This window comes from Staurois parvus, unplaced genomic scaffold (genome assembly GCF_062004578.1).
Source record: "Staurois parvus isolate SC_StPar_1 unplaced genomic scaffold, SC_StPar_1.0 ptg000581l, whole genome shotgun sequence".
Taxonomy (NCBI): domain Eukaryota; kingdom Metazoa; phylum Chordata; class Amphibia; order Anura; family Ranidae; genus Staurois; species Staurois parvus.
The window spans coordinates 7,439,304-7,454,699 of NW_028318377.1; the positions used below are offsets into that span (position 1 = coordinate 7,439,304).

The following is a 15,396-nucleotide window of genomic DNA, read 5'->3' on the forward strand; positions in this document are numbered from 1 at the left end:
CCCTGGGTCCTCGGACAGTGCCCAAATTTCCAAATGGTCAGTCTGCCCCTGCATAGCGCCAACCAGGGGCGGACTGACAACTCATGGGGCCCCCGGGCAATAGGGGAACATGGGGCCCTTGTGTCCGTGCCCAAACTCAAAAAAGGATATTGGGGGGGAAAAAAAAAAAAAAAAAAAAAAGTACCAGGGGCATCTCATGGGGCCCCCTACTGACCCCAGGCCCTCGGGCAGTGCCCAAGTTTCCAAATGGTCAGTCCGCCTCTGGCGCCAACATTTTACGCAATGCTTTACAACATGAGGGCAGACAGTACAATTACAATACAATTTAATACAGGAGGAATCAGAGGGTCCCGGCTCTATATAAATCCTGAATAATAAAAAAACTGTAGATAATACCGGACCTTATAAAACTATAAATTAGCAATTTATGAAAGTAGTCAATACAGATTTAAAACCAATCCAAAAAGAACATTAGATTGTACCCCCTTGAGGGTCAGGGACTGATGTGAATGTACCATTATATATGTAAAGCGCTGCGTAAATTGATGGCGCTATACAAGTACCAGAAATAAATAGAACATAAAACGGGTAATATGATTAAAAAGACATGAATGGAAAAAATGAGATGGGATGCATCAAGATGCTTCTATAACTTCCAACATCAAATGTGATTGCATTCTCACGTCCATATAGCAGCCAAATCAGAGCAGAATCGTATCCCTTGTTACCTTGTCTGATATATAAACTGTTCTCCCAGCAGTATAACTGGGGAGAATAGGATCAGCTGTGAACACAATTATTGCATTTGAATAGTGAATGGAAAGCTGGGTAATATACACTGTGGATGTGTCAGAGATGAAGTGACCTCCCAGTGAGGGCGGGATTTAGATCCACTCCCACTTCATGATGGGAGGGGCTGATCACCATGTGGCCGTTTGTTTACATGAATTTGTCCTCATATCTTCTAACCAGTAGTGGGAGGGGATGAGTAATCATTAGAAAAGGATTTTTTTTTTCTTCAGATCAGCCAGCCCACAATGAAAAAAAAAAACATTACTGGTGTCATTGCTTCTATTTTATTGGGATAAGATCTAATCACAAAACCAAAAGTCTACAGGGACACATCAGGGTTAAAGCTTCATATCCTCCTGCAACGTATCAAACTGAACGGTTCAAAGCCTTCCTTACGCCATCAGAATCTGATGCAAGCAGAACCCTACAAATGCACATTTAACATGGACATAAGCCAGAGATATCAGAACGGTTGCTGGGGCAGGGTGCCCTTAAAGGATCAACAACTTATAAAATGCTCAACACTTTCAAATACACGTATGAAAATTGGAGCTTGGAGTCTGCAAACGAAGAGGGAAGAACCCTGGTTTTCTCCTACCCGAGACCATCACCCAACCAAACCTCGGCTGCGTTCCCAATTTTCATAGATTTAGCAGAAAAGAAAGGAACCTTCTAACCAATGTTGAAAATACAACTGATGACTAGTCAAACAAAGAACATTGGTGACATTCAAATGTCATTCGAAAAGTTTAAGATTTGATTTTTAGAGCGAATGGACTTTACCAAAATGAGACGACATTGACTGTTAAAAAATTTGTACATTTAAGAAAACTTTTCATCCCGCTCCTTCGAATTCTCCCATCACTGCAATCTAAAACGAACAGTGATTTAACACCACTAAGAATTCGAAAAACAGACAAGCATTCTTACAATGAAAAACATCAAGACGAAGTTCTACTAGTGCATATCCAGCTGGACACAATGAATTCATGCGTGAGCATTCAAGTGCCAGTAAAATCTCGTGTGCCATTTGTACCTATAGGTAAGCCGATTGTTTCCTAAACCTGCACCCTTTAGGAGATATTCTAGCGAGCAGCAGCTGGTGACATCACTGGCGCACGCGCTCTGAAGGAACGGCGTACCCGTGATGTTCCTTCAGAGTTCTGTGCCTGGGGCTCCCACGCGCATGAGCGGGAGTGACGTCATCACGGATCGGCCAGACGGCCGAAGCCTGTGGACCCAGAAAGAAGACCGGGTGAAGATTTAAGCTGGCAGTGACGGTGCGCCGCTGGAGGACTTCATTTTAAGGCAAGGATTTCATAATGTGCTAGTATGCAGTGCATATTAACACATATTACCTTGCAGGGGGAAACCTTTTTCTCAGAGATTTTACTAACGCTATAACCACTCAACTGCAAAAGCGTTAAAGCCAAGAATAAATAGGAAAATAAAAAATTAGCCTTTTGTGGCTTGCTTGGCAACACCCCTTTAACCGCTTCCACCCCACCACACACACACTTTGCAGTTCTGGGTAGGGGGTGCGTGCCAGTATATATTAACCACCATTTGCAAATTAATTAATTTACACGTATTGGGATTTTTTTTTTTTATAAAGACATGTAGCAGAATACATTTTGGCCTAAATTTATAATGAAATTTGATTTAAATTTTTTTTTTAACCAGATGTTTAAAAAGCAAAAAAAGTAAAAAATATGTTTTTTTTTTTTTCAAAATTGCCTTTTTTGTTTATAGCTCAAAAAATAAAAACCGCACAGGTGATCAAATACCACCGAAAGAAAGCTCTATTTGTGGGGAAAAAAGGACGTAAATTTTATTTGGGTACAGCGTTGCATGACCGCACAATTGTCAGTTAAAATAACACAGCGCCATGACAAAAAAATGGCTCTGGAGGACAAGTGGTTAATCACAGATCCTTCCAAGACTGTGCACAGTCACACACACTGAGCCCGCGTAAAACATTACCACAGACCAATATGGGAGCCAAACAATAGAATTTGGGGTTTTTTAACCATTTCCAGTCAAAAAACGTACCATTTTCTAGGAAGCCAAAGGCAATGGAGATAACGGTTCCCCGGAAAGTGGCTCTTTCCCGCAAGTCCCTTGACTGGCTATTGCACTCAGTTCATACATTCAGCTCAGGATCAGTTGGTGGGAAAATGTTTCTCTAGATTATACAGCATTGTCACCAACTACACTGAAGGGCATTAAGGTATAAAAAAAAAATAAATAAAAATCCACAGATACACAGCTTAGGCCCCATTCACACTTGGTGATTTGGAATCTCTGGCAGAATTTTTGCGATTCCAAATTACGGTAAAACGTGTTTGTGTGACATAATTCTTAAATGGCAAATGAAGTGCAAAATCGTGGCAAAATGCACCTTTAAAAAAGTCACATGAAGCTCACCACCCAAAGAGGAGCAGGAGCTTCTTTTGGGTTAACAAACGCGCATAGGGTAGTCCAGTGAAGTGAATGGGGTGCCTTATGAGCGACACATGGAAATGTGTAAATTGGACTTTAAGAAAAAAAACAAAACAATGTGAACGCTTGTTCTTGCTACATGAGCTGTGGACTTGTGTCCATAATAGAACTGTCACTGATAAATAAATGCTACAAATTTCACACAAAATCTGAGGTGTGCCCAATACTCATATCCAGTTCTATTCCAAGCGGTCTAACCAGGGCTGTGGAGTCGGAGTCGTGGAGTCGGAGGAAATTTTGGGTACCTGGAGTCGGAGTCGGCAAACAATGCTCCGACTACGATTAAATTTAGATTGGAATTAAAAAAAAAAAGCAAGTTTAAATGTCCCAATTCACAAAAAGTTATAATTAATGACTTCTCTACTGTAAGAATAAAGACCAATGCATGCAGTGCCTCATGTAACCGCAAAACGAACACGTTAAGTGACCGTGAAGAAGCATGCTTTTCATGTGCTTCACTATATGGCACGCAACGCACAATTAGGAGCGGCAATACTTATACTTTCCATAGTGTTTTACAGATTTTGTTTTTGGTTCATATAGATAAGCTTTGTTTTTGTTCTAAAACAACCAAATAATGTGGTTTGTATTTTTGGACTGGTAAAGTTCCTGTTCCTGATGTTTATGCCTGCTGCTACTATCCAGCCACATGATTAATTAATAAAAAAAAAATTAATAAAACTTTGTTGGTTTCATTGTGTTTGTCTTTTGCTTAAACTGTTCAATACAGTAGACTGTTGGCTTCCCAGCCAGTAGTCCTGTGGTAATGACATGTATGTTGCCTTTCTTTCCTTCAAGGAATGTATAAAATACATTCGCATATTAATACAGAGGAGTCGGAACATTTATCTACTGACTCCACAGCCCTGGGTCTAACCCAGTGTTGGGGAAAACGGCTGGAACCTGAATCCCCCTCCAGTCAATGACTGTTTGTTCACCAAGCCACTGACTTGTAAATACATATTCAACTGCAGTCAATTCACTGAATCCCACTTCCCATTCTCAAAACAGCTTGAGCTGGTCAGTTTTGAAACGTTAACGGATGAAGACAATATTGACAATGCCAGATGGCTACAGCAGTCTCTTGAAGCCAGTGTGCCGTGAAACCCTAGGTTTCCTCCAAAGACTGCTAGGGGATCGTTGAGCGTGAAACCCTAGGTTTCCTCCAAAGACTGCTAGGGGATCGTTGAGCGTGAAACCCTAGGTTTCCTCCAAAGACTGCTAGGGGATCCTTGAGCTATGAGCAACTCCCGACTCTCAGATAAGTGACCACTGATATCTTTAGCTGTAAGAGTGGACTCTGCACCAACAAGGAATGTAAGAGGAGATTCTTCCCTCAAACCATCAAACCAACGTACCATTAGATCTACACACTGTAATTATTAACAGGTTCAGCGAGACCTGAAATTTCAAAGGTTCCTCTTTTGTTAAAAAGGTTGAGCTATAGCTCTGACCATCATCCAGCCAAGATAATAAAATCCTCTAAGGACTTGGTATATATCAATAGCCACTTTCAGAACCGCCAGCTGTAATGACAGAGATGCTGCAAAACGCACACCTAAACTCACAAGCCAGATGTATGTTTTTTAATTTTAAGAATAAAATCTCCATGCAGTATTTAAATCTATTGAAGTGCACAGCTGCCAGACTAATCCGCTCTCACACAAGCGCTCCTCCAACAGCCTGCACAAAACCCCAGCAAATTCCTTTTATAGTATGCAATTTGCAATGCAAGCACCCTCCCGTCTCTGCTCTACTCATTCCTGCAATAGGGAAAGGGAGGCAGTAGAGCCAGGCAAGTAAAAATTGTAAAAGGGCCCCAAGCACAGCAAGGCTTCATTGGAGATGGTTGACCCAATAACAGAAGCTTGCACGGCCATGCATTTCCAATGACAGGGCAACATAGTGTAGCTTATTAACCTGTAAAACCTGCAGAAGCAGCAAATTGGCTGGAAACCTGCATGGCCCATAGGCATGCCGTCTAATTCTACAATGTTACAGTCATTCATCAGACTTTTCTTATGAAAGAGCTTGCATCATTTCCTGATATGCCCGTCAGCCTATAACAGCAGGCCTGAAACTGAAAGGCTGGCATTTACTGGCTGATGGGAGGAGTCAGCAGGAGTAAACAGATGACAGAAGTCAGGGAAGTGCTTGCAGTTCAGATACTCCAACCAACACATTGCCAGTATCTTAATCCGATAGAAGGCAATGCATGACCCAATCTTGTGACAGCTTTGAGATTCTGCATCCAGCAAACCATTTGTTTCTTAAATTAAAAAAAAACTTTAAATCTGGGGAGGACACATTAAATACAGAATTCAAGAGCCAACCTGTCCATTCCAAAAGCCAGCTCGACAACTAGAGGACAGCTGAAAATGTAGGTGCCAGCTATCATTTTTAAGAAGCATTGGCTACCTGAATCAAGGAGACTATTGCATCTGTGGCCTTACAACACTGTTGTGCTCACGGAGATCAGTTATCAAGGAAAGAGTTTTAAATGTTCTGACCTAGTTTAAAGCAGGTTCTTTAGTGGTGCATTGGTTTCCTCCAACAGTAAAACACTGGTTAAATCCATGGCCAACATTAGGAACTCCAGGTTCGATACTGTGAGACACTGGGACTGATACAAATGGCCATGACTGCTTAGATACTTTGGAGAATAAGTCAGTAAAAGGCTAAAATGCTTAAGAATGATCAGTGTATCTACATAAATCAGGAGAAAGTTACATCAACTGGCCATAGACGGATCGATATTCAGCTGGAAGTGGCTGAGTTTCGATCCATCTATGGGCAGATGAATTGTACGGACAGGCTCCCCGATGGCAGAACACAATAACACGGCAGGAGGCATTCCCTCAAACACTGGCTGTGTTGATGGGGGAGTCAAGCAGTTTTATTTCCTTCCACCTGTATTGAAAAGGAAAGAAAATTGCACAATCTATGGGCTGCTCAAGTCATGGAGGCTACTATTGCCGACTTTCTTGCTTTCATCCAATACCAAAGTTAATCAATGGCCACGTGTTGAAGCAGGCAAACCCAACACAACGCATACTTTACACCCAACCACTATTGCCTTCCCATGCCTTTATTTAAATAAAACTCCAAAGGCAGCCCTACAGATCGAAACAAAGGACATGGAAAGTAAAACCTAAAAACACACCCAAAGACCATTAGCAATATTTAAGAACCGATAATGGTTGCTTATTCATTTCCTGCTCATACTACCATTCAATTCACATAGCTACATATTGCAGAATAAAGAGAGAAAAGAAAAAATGCTTTCTCATTGACATGTGAAGCACACGATAATGTCATGTATGGCAGGGCTACACCCCTCGCACAACATGACTCACGCGATCAACAAGCTAGCTTGGCGCTCCCCTCCCCAACTGTATGCTGAAGAATCTGTTCGTCCCAAGTTTACACACGATACCAACCCCCTCCTCAGTAAGGCAGACAGCACGTACACATAGGAACTTGCAAACCCACAGCAGCTGGGGGTGGGGGAAGAGAAGCAAAAAGCAGCAGACACGGTTGCAAAGGATATTCACTCGAAAACAATGGCTATCTCACTGCTTGGGCTGGGTCACATGGCTTCTTACACACACACAAAAAAAATGATTAGCCAAGAAGGTATGCAGCGAAGGACGTGCCGTGAAGTTACTGAACTGAAGACAAACCATATAGTTGACTTTACAACGTGAAGAATGTTTTATAGCATACTGCACTGTTGTAATTCTGGATATTCTGCTTACTATACCGATCACGCTAGCTCCCACAGAGAGCTCAGCACTATTTTGCTCAACTCTGCCTGGTAACAGATCGAGAACATACTACGTGGAAAAACAAGTCCTCCAACGATGCCACCGCATATATACACCTCTCCTGGGACATGCACAGCCCCGGCACTACTTTACAAGGAGCCTCAGAAGGTAAAACTAAATAAGTTCACGATCAGGCAATCACAATGTCCAAATCTAACATTAAAACAAATATCTTCCCAAAGATTTATGTGGTCTTATCCATATTTGCTAGATCAGTCCTCAAAAACCAACAATCAGCAGTGGTGGATGCGCATTTGGACTCCAAATTACTCAAAGACTGATAACCGATCAACATTTTTTAGATCGTTGGTTATTTATGTTTGGAACTGTCCTGACACAATGAGAACATGACCCGTGTTCTTTAAGGGCTGGGAATGGGTGCTCAATATACTATGCCTACCAAATAGACAAAACCCTGTGAAAAGTGATCTCCAAGCCCAGCAACCTCCTTGGTTTTCACAATAAGCATTTTTTTTACACAGAACCATAATTTAGTAAAAATGGTTTGACTAAAATAAAATGGAAAACTCAGCTAATCGGTATTTTACTGCAACTACTCTTCCAAACTTTTCTATAAGCTATAATGTTGTCTATCCTCCTTATGTCCTCCCTTTACACAACAAAAGCCAATAATGTAACCAAGCAGAAAATAAAAAGCATACATCATGGTTCTTGATGCCAGCTAGCTTCTGAAACTAATCAGATTGTAGAGGCAGCCATATTGTGGGCAGAAACAAGCTTCCAGTGTAGCCTATCAGGTTACTAGCAACAACTTACATCACAAAGGCACCAACCATACTGTCAGTCATGTCTCAGCCCACAAGATGGCTGCCTCCAGTTGTCAGCAGCAGATTTGTAGTACAATCTGTAAGAATCCGATGTGGCCCATCTGGCTAACTTACAAGAACTTTTAAAGCCTCCTGTACTCAATGGTAAGCTGCTTGTCTTCATGTGGTTAGCCTCGCAGCTTTAGCATACGGTGTACTGCATCAAGCATTCACTTCAGGCCAATCCATTAACCCAGGGCTTAAAATTGCAAGTCCTGAGCTACTAACCAGGCCTTAAAAGAGTTACTCACCACCACCAAAACACACACAGAGACCTGTACACACACACGTACATACACATGTACAGATACACACATGTACATACACAGACACAAACAAACACATGTACACCCCCCCCCACAATAAAAAGTTGCAGTACTTCGTTGTTCACTCACAGATCTGGGTACTGCACTCTAGGGGGAGGCAGAGAGCACAGCACACACTCCTTCCTTTGCTTTCACTGCACTCAGCTACTGAGCAGTCTGACGGCTCCCAGTGCCAATGACAGATCCGGCCTGAGCTCCGAGCCTGCTCAGCAAGACGGTCCTGGGGGACACACTCGCCCCCACCATAATTTACAATCGCCATTGGCGAGCAGGCGAGTGGAAATTTCCAGCCCTTTCGCAGTGTGAGTGAGGCTTACGGAAAATACAAGAGTACTGAAACTAGAGAGTGCAAAGTCTGGTGCAGCTCTTCAGAGAAACAAATCAGCTCCCAGATGTTATTGCCAGTTTAATTTAATCAAACAAGCTAAACTTAGAAGCTGACGGTCTACCATGCAAAGATGCACCAGATTTTGAATGCTCCAATTTTAGTAAATCTCCCCCCAATGTGTCTGCAAAAAACATAAAACCTCTAGACACTTTATAGAATATCAAGTACTTGTGCGTGTTCTGTCTGAACATTTGTGATTATTCTTCCTCTACTGGACAAGTTTCTTTGTGATCTAATTAACTATGTAACTACTTGGCTCATGGAAGCAGCAAAGAGATGGCTTTAAGTGGCATACCCAAACAATGCCAATGGCAGCTGGCATATGCAGACGCATTCACACAGGGTTGGGCATAGAAAGAGCAGCTCATTAGTATCAGCACAACATACTAAACATTTGTACAGCGCAAAAAGCCATTATTAACTCAATACAGTTTTAAAAGTCCAGAATAGACCTATGAGAACATCTCTTCCATTCTTCAGGTTTGAAAATGAAAGCAAGGATTGGAGCGGTTGTCAAGGTCAACAAATCCAAACATGTTTGATATCTTTTAGGTGGTGAACAATGCTAAAGTATGGAAGGCAATAGACAAAATGGTACACATCACAGGAGGACATCTGAATGTTCAGCTTGGACAACTAGATCCAACCAGCTGTCAACAGTTAAAGCAAAAACACTAATTTTATTTAGTCACTGGAGGTATTCGGGAATGGGCAGCACAGTGGTCTGGCAGAGCTAGGGTCATCAATTTAAATCCCAATCACGGCACTACCTGATTGGAGTCTGCATGTTTCCTCCGGTTTCCTCCTACACTCCTAAAGACACACTGGTAGTTTTCCTGGCTCCTGTCTAAACTGGCCCTAGTATGTGTATGCATGAATGCGAGTTAGGGACCTTCGATTGTAAGCTCCTTGAGGGCAGGGACTGATGTAAATGTATAAATATATACAGCCCCACACAAATGGTTTGTGCTATACAAGTACCTGTAATACTAATGTATGGTTGCCATTAAGATTTGTGATATTAAAGGGTTAAAATACAGTGCATTCGTGATTAGCATGGTGACCTTCATGTTCTGTTCCTGGTTAAAATTCACAACAGCACCCTATGTCTCTGGAGGTTATATGCTCCTCCACATGTGAGATTCCTTTTCAGCTGCTCTGGTTTCTGTCAAAATTCCAAAAACATGCAGGATGTTTAACTGGCTTTTGTACAAACTTAGGCTAGTAATGGTTAGTTCTAAAGTTTTGACAACAGTACACCATGAACAAAAACAATATCACCATCATAAAAAGACATTCTAACCTCTCTTGCAGGAAGCACCAGCAAGCTCAGTGGAAGGCCATCCACACAGGTCTATGATACTTCCTGGCAAATGGACTACTTCACACTTTACCAGATAAATAATGTAACATACACTTGAGATTTTATTCACATAGGGACATCATCCATGAAGCCATTCAGATTCACAACACAACTGTCTTGCATATCAAAACATGGAAAGAAAGGACCTGCAACAAAGCTTTTGCCGCCCCTCCTAGATGCCTCTGCAAAACAATGACTTTCCCAAAGATGATGGCTTTATCAACAGATTTGTCCCAAAATAAGAATGACCATTATTGCTCTGATCAGTTTCTCAGCCCCCTTTCATTTAACTATAGGGTAGGTAAAGGGGATGTGTATACATTACTACCCAACAAAGAGCAAGGGGACAGCTTTGGCCAGGAACTATCAAATGCTACTCTACTTATAAAGTCAAGTTTGATTCAAGTCAAAACATCACTCAATCCAAGCTGAAAGTCATTATATACTTTAAAACAGGGGTAAGCAACCTCAGCTGCATTACAACTACAAATCCCACCATGGCTCTAAGAGCTATGGCAGACTTGTGTTGTCTCATTGGACTTGGTTTCATCATGGCTAAAGTACCAAGGTTGCCTACTCCTGGAGCTTGGATTTACGGACCTTTACGCTTAAAAGCAAACCTTAAACTTCTAAAGGAACCAATAACCAGGTGCTTCCATTGACCATAACCGAAAGATACAAAACCTGCTGTTTCTCTAACATTTGGTTCCATCGCTCCCCGTATTTTCTAGATAAATCCACAACAACTCAAACACAATCACCAAATCACAAACTATGCATACGAATGTAGAGACACGTCTCATTCAGACAAACTCAAGAGCCAGTCAAATCCACAAGTATAGGTTCCCAAAAATGACTCATAGGAATAAAGCGTATGTCTAGCTATGATTTTTTTTGTTTTAGACAGTGCCACCAAAGCTTGATCATCTTCAAAACATACTCAAAGAGGTGCTGGGAACTTTTAGACTTTCAAGTGTAGCCAGTTGAAGGAAACTGTCAAAACAAGCTCAATAGCTCTGGCTAGGTGGCTCCCACACACAAGGCTTCTCTCAATGAGCACCCAAAAGAACGCAAACGAAAGTTTGATAATTTGTCAGTTCTTACAGCTCTGTCCAGGTTCAGAAGATTTTCCCCCCCACTTTTCGTCTTGGCTCAGACATTGACTCAGACCACCATTTGTTTTATTGTGGCATCAGTAAGACGGCCAGGAATTTACTACCGTTTGTGTCTCAATGGTGACATTTGAGACCACTGCTGAGTTCAAATCTCCCAAACAAGGATGCAATCAAAAATAAAAAAAAACGGATATAGGTTCCAAATAAAAAATGAATTTAGGGAAAGAGCTGTTCATTTTCCCCATGCATCCCAACTACAACAGAAGAACACATGGGCTAGCCCAGTCATTACTGCCACTAATTGACAGTTGCTGCATGGGCTCACACACAGAAGATGATCTTGCAGGAACTGTTCATTTGCACAAATTCCAGCTCTGGGACTCAGCTTTTTGATTAAAGTGAACTGTCAGTCTAAACTTTTCCCATTCATAGAACAAGAAAACGGGCAGTGCCAAATCTCACATGCACAGAAGGATCAGCCACCACGTCTGTTTACATGGAAGAAACAAACACCTCTTGAGCTATGTGATGGCAATTCTAACCTTCATTCACATAACAATTTCTAAACAAATTACACAGAGGCAAATCTCTGTTGGCATATCTCACTAGATCTGGGGGGGGGAACGGCGCTGCAAGAATCAAGAAGAGACAGCCAGTTCCATAGGAGTTAAAAAGAAACAAGGTGGTGCCAGACAGGACCTAGGAGTAGAGAAGCAGTGGAACAAAGACACTGCTGGATGTATAGAGTTTGTAAAGAATACTAATACATCACCAAAAGGTAAGGGGGAGGACGAAAGTTTCCTCTGGGAGGGTGAATTCCCTACCCTATTTAAGAAAAAACACAAATAGCAAAAATCCTAAAAAATATGTCAGCAAAATTTACAAGAAAAAAAATCCATGGTACCATCTCTGAGAATGCTTTCCCACCATTCTGGAGCTAGAGAACAAAATCACAGGAGGCCCACTGAGAACACATAAGAAAACCAATTTCAAGCAAATATGATCATGCTTCAGATTTTCAAAGGGTATACACTGAACTTTGTTTAGAACTTGTAATAGGTACAATAGTTCTCCATTTAGAAAAAGCACAAAGATAAAACAACAATCGACAGCAGACCCTAACGGACCGTGGTGTTAACAGGACAACAGCAACAGTCTAGGACAGACATTCTCAACCAGGGTTCTATGGAGACTTTGGGGTGCCTTCAAAGGCTGCTAGGACCACAGGCAAGTTTCTCCTGCCTGCAACCACTACCTACAGTGAAGAAAAGTATTTGATCCCCTGCTGACTTTGAATGTTTGCCCACTCACACAGAAATGATCAGTCTAAAAATCGAATGGTAGGTGTATTGTAACACAGACGGAATAGCAACAAAAAAAATTCAAAAGCAATGCATGTCTAACCAATTATGCACTGATTTGTATGTTCATGAGGGAAATAAGTATTTGATCCCCTATCATTCAGCAGGATTTCTGGCTACCAGGTGTCTTTCATACAGGTAACAAGCTTAGATTAGAAGCAGTCTCTCAAAGGGAGTGCTGCTAATCTCATTTTGTTACCTGTATAAAAGACACCTGTCCACAGGAGCAATCAAACAATCAAATTCCAAACTCTCCACCATGGCAAAGACCAAAGAGCTGTCCAAGGATGTCAGGGACAAGATTGTAGACCTACACAAGGCTGGACTGGGCTACCAAACTAGTAGGTGACAACAGTTGGTGCAATCATTCGCAAATGGAAGAAACACAAAACAACTGTCAGTCTCACTAGGTCTGGTGCACCATGCAAGATCTCACCTCGTGGAGTGTCAATGATCATGAGAGCAGTGAGGAATCATCCCCATAACTACACGTGAGGATCTTGTCAATGATCTCCAGGCAGCTGGGACCACAGTCACCAAGAAAACTATTGGCAACACACTACGCCGACAAGGATTGAACTCCTGCAGTGCCCTCTGCTCAAGAAGGCACATGTCAAGGCTGGTCTGAAGTTTGCCACTGAACATCTCAATGATGCAGAGGACTGGTTGAAAGTGCTGTGGTCAGATGAGACCAAAATTGAGCTCTTTGGCAGCAACTCAAGTTGCCGTGTTTGGAGGAGGAAGAATACATATGACCGCCAAGAACACCATCCCTACTGTCAAACATGGTGGTGGAAACATTCTGCTTTGAGGGTATTTTTCTGCTAAGGGGACAGGACAACTGCACCACATCAAAAAGGGACAAAGGATGGGGCAATGTACCATCAAATCTTGGGTGAGAACCTTCTTCCCTCAGCCAGGGCATTGAAAAATCAGTCGTGGATGGGCGTTCCAGCATGACAATGACCCAAAACACATGGACAAGGCAACAAAGGAGTGGCTCAAGAAGAAGCACATTAAGGTCCTGGATTGGCCAAGCCAGTTTCCAGACCTTAATCCGATTGAAAATCTGTGGAAGGAGCTGAAAGTTCGAACTGCCAAACGTCAGCCACCAAACCTTAATGACTTGGAGAGGATTTGCCAAGAGGAGTGGGCCAAAATCCCTCCTGTTACAATACACCTACCATTCGATTTTTAGACTGATCATTTCTTTGTGAGTGGGCAAACATTCAAAATCAGCAGGGGATCAAATACTTATTTCCTTCACTGTATGTACGTGGAGGGTGGGGGAGACTGGTCACATCTACACCAACCGCCCATGAAATAGGGTCACTTCTACACCGACCGCATGACTATTAGTTAAACCCCATTCTTTAACTTAAGTCTCTACAACTTACTGATCACACTATCATGTACCATGAGCTACAGGTCTACTAATCTTGAGCAGAGAAATGAAAACCATTTCAAAAGGTAACTTGGGGGGGGAGGGGAAACCAGTTGAGAACGCCTGCTCCAAGATCATGGATCCCTACCGTAAACTAAGAGGATGCTTTGACTACCAAGACAGAAGAAAAGATTGGGAATGTGAAGATATAACATATTACAACCCAAACAGTCATTGTACAACATAATCATTAATCAAAATTACTTCTACTATTCCAGTACCATGCCCACCCCTACCACCAGACAGACTCGAGAACAAAAACCTTCCAAAGAGGGAAACCCAACAATATTTCAACAAATACCACAACATGACATGCAGCACTGAAAAAATAAATGCCGCACACAGTACATCTCTGCTATGCATGGATGTTACCCTGTGTTAACACTTTAGAGACCTGACAAGTTCAGAAAAAATATACATTGTTCTGCCAGAAATGCACTCTGCTCCTAGGTCCCATGCACTGTTTTTGTGGACTGAGTGGTGTCAGCCATGCCCAATGTCTAATGGTAAACCACTCAACCGCTACCAATCTCTGATCTTTAACATAAAAGGTTAACCATTCTGTGACTAGGATAAGAACTAGGAGGCCTCTTTGAGGTGAAACAGGTGGAGTGAACAGGACAGCTTTGATTTTCTGACGTAATTAACAGGCATTTTTTTTGCAATTATCAAACACATAACAAAACAAATTTTCAATGGTAGGTTTTAACAGACCAAATAGATATTTATTGTTGAGGTTTATATACAACATATGAGCACAGTCTTCATCAAGCAGCTGTCAAGCATTTCCATACGATGAGAAGAATAAAGTAGACTGCACAAGCACTCAATTACCTTCAGCTCTGTACAGCTCACTTCTTTATGGGAAGCAGCCCGTATGATGCCGCTCCTCCATGGCCAGTCCGCTACGTGATCGGTGTCAAGCTCAACGTCGTCCCCCAACACACAGGCAAACTTCTGTCCCACCAGGACATGCATGCTGTCTTGGTGCACAAGCACCATCATGGAGGTTTCTAAAGATGAAACAGAATGAGACACGTTACAGGCTGACCTTACCCAAAACTAAAAGAAAATGCATAAAGAGAATGTTCTTCACTATCAAAAACAAATTACGGGGTGTCTTTGTGAAGCCACTCTACTTTTAAACACCAATGTCTGGTTTACAGCCAGGGTCATACATGCAAATAGCACAAGTCCCCGCCCCTTCACTGCATACCAATGAAAGCACGTGACCAGGAAGCAGGTGGCTACATATTTACACGAAGAGGAAACACATGGCTAGGAAAATAGGAGGTCAGTGCCATCTAGATTCATAAAAGGCAGTTGTGAATAACCTGAGACATCCAACCAGGAACCAGTCCAGCACATGACCAGGTGGTTAGATAAGACAGATGTTATGGGGGGGGGGATCTGCCACTAAGGAGCCACTCTACATTAGCTACCAATGTCAA

At 42.2% G+C, this 15,396-nt stretch overlaps 1 protein-coding gene across 1 annotated transcript in view; it reads right to left on the bottom strand.

Moving 5' to 3' along the window:
• Window positions 1-15,396, bottom strand: part of KDM3A (lysine demethylase 3A) — a 48,784-nt gene that overhangs the window by 30,907 nt on the left and 2,481 nt on the right. The window contains exon 2 of the mRNA XM_089692302.1: window positions 14,780-14,958. Coding sequence (XP_089548428.1) covers window positions 14,780-14,950 — 171 coding nt within the window. The 5' untranslated portion in view covers window positions 14,951-14,958. The remainder of the gene's footprint in view (window positions 1-14,779; window positions 14,959-15,396) is intronic.